Genomic DNA, 8,820 nt, shown 5'->3' on the forward strand with positions numbered 1-8,820 from the left:
AAGGGAACCGGTACTAAAGGCTTAGATGGATGAGAGGTTTTCTACTAGTGCGCTTCTAGAACTTCTGGATGGTACGACGGGAAAAGTGATGTTTCGGGACTCACCTCCGAGATAACGTGTCACGTATGCGAGTCTACATCCAGCCGATCGACTCAGCTCATGCACCAGCCGTATTGAACCGGACTCATATACGTAGGTGCAAGAATCGAACATCTTATACATGCACGTAACAACCAATGGACTCATTGATCGTTGTGTGGACGTCTCCGGCCGATCGATGCATGATTGCACCTGTCAGGTGGACCTCTCCGGCAGGCCACTCGGTATACCGTATATGTATTCACCGTATTTAACATGTATACGTACAACTTACAAACACGGTGAAGATTGATTTTCATCTGCAGTTTCGCATATACTAGCTGCCTGCCTGGTCGTGAATCTGGCCGTGTATGCACATATAATTGATGAGGGACAGGCTCGAATGTGTGTTTGCATAGTCTCCATGCTTAGCCTCTGATAGAATTAATCGCTGCCATGTACAATCCAACCTGCCTTAGCACTCTGATATAATCTAAATTTTTATACAGCCACTGTATAAAATCATGTCGAACAAGCGGCTAAAGCAGACGTTGAAGCTTACCGGAACGCTACGACATATCGTTTTGGTAGCGTTCCGGAAAAGGTCGGCGCCACAACCCTTTGTAGCCGGTTTGATCGGCAGTGAACCCGGTGTGACCTGAATATACGCCGGTTTCACATTAACCTCTCAAAATGATTTTGCTCATATGAACTACACTCTCCTTACTTGTGTGATAGCTATATATGGTGGTAGGATGTGTATATGGCTCTGGTTACATCCCCATCAACCTCATCAAGACCACCCTTCTTAATAGTGTGGTGTTTCCTATTTGACTCAAACATAATACAAAAGGAATAAGACAAAGCACCGGCAATTCTCTTCTTTGTCGATAGGGGGGGGGGGGTCTCCAATCACCTTCCATCAATACTTGTGAACTCAAACCAGTGTAAACACTCGTAGGTACCATTAGGTTGCACACTTAAGTTCCGGCGTCATCATCAACCAAAATAATGGTTAAGGGTAAAATATCTTTTTACCACCGAAACAAGGAGGAGACTAGGAACCGGAGCAGACGTGCAGACACAGTACAAGGATGACACTGCCCCCACAAAGCGCCATTGATTCCACAACTGCGCGTCTAGTGGTAAGATCTCATTGCTTACTTCGGCAGAATCGGATCTTAGGGCATCTCCAACCGGGCGACCCAAACGGACGCGCTGGGCCGTCCGTTTTGGGCCGTTTGCGTGCCCGAGCGGACGCGCGGACGGAGCCCCGCGTCCGCACGTCCGTTTGGGTCGCGTGCTGCGTCCAACGCAGCGGCCACCCATTTGGCCATTTGGCCTATTTCTTTGGAAAATAGGTCCTCTGGCCACAGATCCAGTTTGATATATAATAATATCTCGTAAACATAGAATAATATATAATAAACATAAAATATTATCAAATACCATAAAATATTATCAAATGTACCATGATAAATCAAATAAAATGTGCCATAGTTTGAGAAAAATATAAAAATTACAATTGAGATTGTCTAACTCAATTTGGGCGCTCGAGGATCTCCTTCGTCTCTTCTCGAACCAAGCTCTCTTCGCCTCGCTCATGTTGGTCAAGTCGGCGTTCATGATGAGGTTGTCCTCGGCTTGGCGTTTGAGCTCAACTTCCTTCGCCTTCAGCTCCACCTCTTTGGCCCTTGCCATTGCTATGAGCTCAAGTTCTCTCTCTTTGAGCTCAAGCTCTTTAGCTTTGGTCTTGGCCTTGACCTCTTCAATCTCAAGCTTCTTCGCTGGACATCAAAGAATTTCTTCCTGTCCTCTTCTTTCTCCCGGCGCCTCCTCTCATCCCTCTTGTCCGTGGACACCTCTCTCGTCCGCATGCATCTGCTTCAAAGTGCCATACAATAGCATGGACGACGCATCACGCTTCATGTCGGCTTTGGTTGCCTTGTGGCCGCGTGGACGACTTGCACGAGAAGCGGAGCTACCGCAAGGCTGCCCACCATCAAGGTCAATGACCGTGGCATCTTTGGCGGGATTGTTGCCGCTCAAGGTCGCCATGTAGCCCTCGTACCCCTCCCGGAACTTGGGGGTGCCGTGGAGTTCCTTCCAACAATGAGGGAAGGCAAAGGTCTTCTCTCCATTGTTGGCTTTGTAGAATTCCAAAGCTCGCCACACCTAGAGCAAAGCGAGACAACAACGATAAACATATGTGCAAACATCGGATGAATAAGTTGAGGTTATGAATCATACCAAGTCCTTCACACCCATGCCACTAACGGGAGCCGCCTCGCGTGCTCATACGCCGCGTGGAACTTGTTGCATTCCGTTTGAATTGCTCCCCACCTCTTTTGGAGCGATATTTCGCTGCGGTCGCTCTCAAATGGCTCCTGTCCATATTTGCGATGTTCATGGAAGTATTCATAGATCCGGCGCCGAATCGCGGACCCCTTCGCTCGGCACCCGTCAACGCATCTTGCCCGATGGTCAACCATCCATCGACGAGCACCTTGTCCTCCTTCTCCGTGTAGTTGGCGGTTCGTTTGCTTACCCGGCGACCTCGAGCTTGTGCAGCTGCGGCTTGTGTGAGGCCCTCACCGAACAACGGCTCCTCCTCAATGTTTATGCTGCCGGGACAGGCGGTTGTGCCCTCCTCGTGTGTCAATGGGAGGTGGTCGGGGAGCCTGCTCGTGTCGAAGGATATGGCAGGGTCGTCGGCATTGTCCGCGCGAAAGACGGAGGGGCCCGCACGGTGGACGGTGACTGCGCGCGCGCGGCCGACATATCGTCGAACAGGTTGCGTGCACCGGACGTCGCAGTCGCTCCCAGTGTTCTTCGGGCCTTTGGAGTTCGCCGGCGCACGGTTCAGGTCAATGGACGAAGGTGACGGCCCCGTCATGGACTCGCCCACCTCCGGTGACCCATCTCGTGACCGGTACGCCTGCCGCCCATGCGCCCCATTTCGTGCCCAAATAGGGCAGTCGGTGGGGCAGTTGACCTTGGAGGAAGGGGCCGGGTCACGGAGGAGGCCGAGCTCCCCACCGAGGCCGCGCCGGTGCCGGGGATGATCATGTGCTGGCCGAGCGCTGGGTGACCGTAAAATAGCATGGCCTGCTGCTCTTGAAGGAGAGTGCTCTTCGCCTCCGTCTCGGAGTTGGAGAAGCTGCCCGCCGCCCGCTGCCGCTCCACCTCGGTAGCGGTTTCCTCTTCCGTTGGTCCGGCGCCCGCGGCGGGCGGCCCTCTTCCTCGCTCTCGAGCTTCCTCCTGCTCCGGGGTGAGGTCGGCCTTCGCCTTCTTCGTCGGCGGCCCGGGGGGGAGCTCGGCCACCGCCAGTTCAGGAGCCGCCTCCACGGCAGGAGCGGCAACGGCCGCGGGTGCCTCCTCTCCGATGGTGGCGGTGGTGGCGGTGGCGGTGGCGGTGGCGGCGGCAGTCGCTTCGTTGGCCATCTCTAGGTTTTGGGAGTACAGTGGAGTGTTTTCTGTTTTGGGAAGCAGACAGGCGGGCCAGGGGCGGACAAGGGAGGACGCGAGCGACCAGCCTTTCGCGTCCGCGGCCACGCAAACTCGTCCAAGATTTGGGCCGGGTTTGGGTCGTCCCGGACGCCGCGGCCATCCATTTTAGGGATGGGTCCGCGCGCTGGGCCGCGGTTTTGTCCGTTTCGACCCATCCGGACGCGCGGGATGGGTCGCCCGGTTGGAGATGCCCTTAGGTGTTCATGTTGTTTCCTTCGAGTAGGAATGAAAAAGTTTTGTTCTTCACCGTAGGCTCTGACGTGATCCGACACTACCAAACCTGGCCAGCCTAGCTCCCAGCGGTGGATGGTGTTGCTGCCAGCGGCGGCTTGCAATGCTGCCAGCGGCAGATTGCACTTCACCCAGCGGGCGGCGGCGTTGCTGGCAGCGGCATCCTCCAATGCTCCTAGCGGCCAGTGGAGGTGCTGCAAACGGCGACCGTGCTGCCATGGGAAGCGGTGTGAATGAGGTGCTTCCAAGGGGAGGGAGGTGTGCAGCCAGGCGGGAGGTTAGAGGCGCTGCGAGCGTTGCAGCAACAAAGTAGTTGTAGCAGTTACCCTGTAGAGTGGAAATTTGAGACGAGGCAGAAATGTAGCATGGTTTCTGCCTATCCATGTGGCCGTTCTGGTCAGAATGTCATCAGTGTTTGCCCAGTCAAGCAGGCCAGGTACAAACAGATGCATATATCAGCACACCTGAAACAAGTTTGGAATCTGGAAGGGGTCTAAAATTCGGATGTAAATTCTAGTCTGAACATTAACGACATACATGTTACAAAAGAATATGAATGGCCTGCAACAGTTAGGAAGATTCACAGGCCAAGAAGGTGATTGCTACAATATATATCTACACATAACCTTTTTCGAAAAGGATCTACACACAATCTACATACACTGTTCTAAGAACCCGCTAACTGCACAGAGCCACACATTTTCGCTTCCGGACCTTCCAGTTCCTAGCTCCTACGATCCTCGATGACAGAAGGTGTAAGCACATACACGGTCCGTAGGTTGTTGGTTAGAAAACAATTTACCCTCTATGTCTACGCTACAGTCTGTTTATTTGATGTCCTCGCCAATGAGGTCGAGTCCGACCAGCAAGAACGAGATGCCCTGGAACAGCAGGAAGTAGAAGTGGATCCCTTGTTTCGACAGCAAGCTCCGAGCGGCAGCGGTAAGGAGAAGCAGTGAGAGGGCAAGCTCCTTCTTGTATATTCGGTTGTACTTCTTGGGCTTCTCTTTGGGATTGGATTTCTCCTTGATTACTGCGTCAATGACTGGCATGGAGCCAGCCTTTAGTTGCTTCAGCCCCTTTGGCGCTGAGGCAGTGAGATCACCCTCTGACGATCGACCTGATTTCTTGGTCACGACCCACTCGTATGCGCTTCCCAGCTGGAACAGCCCGGAGATCATGGCATTGAACTTGGTTACAGACATGGTGTTCTCGAAGAGAAGGTATGGGATGATAAATGGGAACGATTTCGGTGCGGGGACGATGTTTAAGAAGGACATCAGCGCAGGGATGTAGCACACGACCCAATTGGGAAGCTCAGCTTCAGGCACAAACATTGTCATTGGGAGGATGATACAGAAGAGCGTGAAGGAATAGAAAGGCAAGATGAGCTTGCGGAGCAGGAAGAAAAGAAATATCAGGTTGGCCTTCTTCCAGAATGCAATCTGCCATAACAAAATTTAGTTGCCGTTAGACACGGTAAGGAAGTACATTGTTATCTTTGGCAAAGGATAATATTATCTAAGAATTAAGGGATAGCCAGCGGAATCGAAAACAAGAACCTTGAGCGGGCAACATACACAATGGCATGCATTTAGGTTCTTGTTCTATAAGAAAACCTTAGTAACAGACAGATGCACATAATATTACACGTATGCAGACACAAAAAATCTAGAAAAAGTATCTGCAAGAGTTAAACACGATAGTAGATATTTAAGTTCTTGGTAACATTTCTAATCGCAGAACAGCTATCTCTATAATTATGCACTAGTTATAGAGCACTTAGCAATACCTTGCATCGAATGATGTCCAGCAAGCATAACCTAAACAGCTGCATTGGCCCCGAATGCCACCGGTGCTGTTGCTTCCGGTAAGCCTCGTATGACTCTGGTAATTCACATTGGCACTGCACAAAGATTGACACAAAAAATAGCATAAGATATTTAATTCTACTCACTACCAACAATGCAGCAAAATAATCTATAAGCAAGTGGACACGAGATGCACCTCGACATCGTTCAGAAAGACAAACTTCCAGCCCTTCAGGTGTGCACGGACAGCAATGTCCATGTCCTCCACCGTTGTTCGCTCCATCCACCCTCCTGAGTCCTCCAGGGCCTTGATCCTCCACACCCCAGCTGTGCCATTGAACCCGAAGAAGTTGATGAACACACCGTTCACCTGCTGCTCCACCTCAAAGTGGAAGCACAAGTTAATGTTCTGCAAGCGTGTCAATAGGTTCTCGTCCTTGTTCACAAATGACCATCTGGCTTGAACAAGGCCCAGATCCTCATTGTCCTGAAGCCACCACCCAATGCAAGAGTTGAGAATTTAGAATCACTCAAACCCACACAATCACATGATTCAACAACTGAATTCCAGCCTATATATGCTACCTTAAAATGTGGCACGGTTCGCTTCAGGAAGTCAGGGTACGGCTGGAAATCGGCATCAAAGATGGCGACATACTCATAGTCCTTGACATAGCTGCAGGTCATTGCCGACTTGAGGTTGCCGGCCTTGTAGCCCTCCCTAAGCACACGGTGGCGGTACACAATGCGCGCCCCGTTCTGCCGCCACTTCTCCACCTCCTCTTTGATCAACGCCTGCGTTGTCGGGTCATCGGAGTCGTCCAGCACCTGTACAAGGAGGCTGGACCTTGGCCAATCTAAGTTGCAGACCGCCGCAATCGACTGCTGATACACCTGAACGGAACAGAAGATGGCTATCATGATCAAACATCTGAATCTTCTGTGAAAAGATTGAAACTGTGGGGGCAATTGACGATTGTAGGTGGTGGCACGGTGGCAATGCAATTGTGCCAACCTCTTTCTCGTTGCACATTGGTATCTGGACGAGCACCATGGGGTAATAGCCGGCGTCGGGGTCCTCCTCATCGGGCAATGCTGGAGAGATGGGCTTGGGCTTGATGCGCTTGAGCAGAATGTAGAAGCAGCCAAGGCTCTGCACGAGCCGGTCGGCGCTCTGGACAAGGAAGAGCACGACGCAGGCGTCGGCGAGGAGCTGGAGCGGCGGGGCCAAGTAGGCGGCGCGGACGCGTACCCACGACGCGTAGAACGAGGCAGCGAAGACGGCGAGGGCCCCCCGGCCGTTGGAGTGGGCGGCGACCTCGACGGCGAGGAGGAAAACGGACATCAGGAGACAGGCTTTGATGAACGCGTAGAACCGGGACCGCCGCACCGCGTGGGCCGCCTCCTCCTCCTCGCCCTCGCATTCCCCCTGGTTGGCATCGGAGTCCGTCCGCCCAGCGGCGACGCGGCGCCGCGCGGCGCAGCCGAGCGTGACTGCGGCGGAGGCAAGCCACGCCAGGCAACCGGCGGCGCGGTGGGCCTTCAGGAGCAGCACCCACGTGATCTGCTTCGCGTTCTTCCCCCTCCGCCGCCGCCCGCCTGCTCCGGGCAAGAAATCCTCGCCACCGTCGACCTCGGAAATGGACCAGTTGGGATTCTCCATCTTGACGATGACCGGCGTGCCGCGGTAGGCGTCGCCGCCGGCAAGGCCGGCCCACAAGCCGCTCCACGGCGCCATCAACGGCCAACTCCCCCCACACCACCGGCGGAGCTCACACCTTTCCTCTTCCCAAAATAGCAAACCCTGGTGTCTCTGCTCACTGCACACACACACTATTCCTGGGGCTCTCCTTCTTTTGAGCACCACAGCTCTAACTCCAGCTCCAATGCAGATCGATCTCGCCCACAGCCCCCACTCCAGTCTGTGCGACGCAAATGGCAGTGCGGAGCTCCAGAAGGGGAGAAGTCGAGAAGAGATGACGATGAGTGAGAACTGACAAGTGAAGGAGAGAGAGTGTGTGAGAGGAGAACAGCTCAACACGTCTCAGAGAGAGAAAGAGGGAGAGCAGAGAGTATCAGAGGATGGAGAGCTAATTTAATGGTGGTTGTGTGTGCCCTTGTGCGTGCATGGCTTTTGGAATTTTTGTCGATCTCGAGTGAAATCCGGTTGATTGCGGAATTAACTGGCATAAATTATTCCGCATGTTGTGAAGTACGAGAGGAAAACGAAGACAGCTGACGCAGTGTTCATAAATTATAGTATCTGTAGTGAATGTCTAATGGTTACTCCCTCAGTCCTAGAGTGTAAGTCATATTCCCAAAAACTATTTGTCCCATAACCCCCACCTCTAAGGCATAATTTTATTTAATGAGGGAGAGAAAGGGGTTGCATGCACCAATGAAGGAGAGAAAGATAATGCATGCACCAATGAGAGAAAGGAGCTGCATGCACCGATGAGAGAGAGAAAATGAGACCCAATCAGCTAGTATCTTGGGCCAAGATATTCAAAAACTGTGACTTACAAACTAGGACGGAGGGAGTACTATACTTCCGTTCTTAATTTTTTTAAAGTTAAACCAAGTAAAGTTTGATCAAACTTTTAGAAAAAATCTACTGTATCAATAAATATAATATTTTGTAGATATTATATGAAAATTTATTTTATTATCTATCTAATGATATTGATTTTGTATTTTGCATGTTAATGATTTTTGGTAAAAACTTAGTCAATCTTGACATAGTTTGACTTTCTAAAAAATAATACAAGCCTTAAACTTTGAGATAGAGGTAATATCTAGCTGATCTTATTCAAAAATATTTTGAAAGTAGTTTCTCCCAAGAGTTGCTTGATTCATAAGATTGTAATTGTAAGAACTTTTCCACTACACTAAATTTATACAAACATCTACATTCACCGCAACCTCTTGTGAAGAATGCTACTACCTCCTATCCAAATTAGATGTCTAAGATTTAATGAATCTTAACAAATAGTCAACATTTTAGCGAAATTTACAATAATTAAATTGGATCCGAGGGTTTTTTTTGGTGCAAAATCACAATGACCATGCAATTACATGGAGATTGGCATGACACCTTATTTCCTTGTTTTTCTTATATACTCTCTACTAAACCAGAAATTCAAATCGGCACATCCACCAGCAAAAACATTTTAAAATGTCAAAAAAAATT

At 50.8% G+C, this 8,820-nt stretch overlaps 1 protein-coding gene across 1 annotated transcript; it reads right to left on the minus strand.

Moving 5' to 3' along the window:
- Positions 1-4,580: 4,580 nt before the first annotated feature.
- On the minus strand, positions 4,581-7,368 carry LOC124677678 (putative xyloglucan glycosyltransferase 10). Its single transcript, XM_047213640.1, has 5 exons — positions 6,646-7,368; positions 6,216-6,524; positions 5,827-6,117; positions 5,612-5,725; positions 4,581-5,264 (listed from the first exon to the last, which is right to left on the minus strand). The coding sequence occupies exons 1-5, from the start codon at positions 7,366-7,368 to the stop codon at positions 4,647-4,649; spliced, it is 2,055 nt and encodes a 684-aa protein (XP_047069596.1). The 3' UTR covers positions 4,581-4,646.
- Between the last annotated feature and the right edge of the window lie 1,452 nt (positions 7,369-8,820).

This window comes from Lolium rigidum, chromosome 7 (genome assembly GCF_022539505.1).
Source record: "Lolium rigidum isolate FL_2022 chromosome 7, APGP_CSIRO_Lrig_0.1, whole genome shotgun sequence".
NCBI classification, from domain to species: Eukaryota; Viridiplantae; Streptophyta; class Magnoliopsida; order Poales; family Poaceae; genus Lolium; species Lolium rigidum.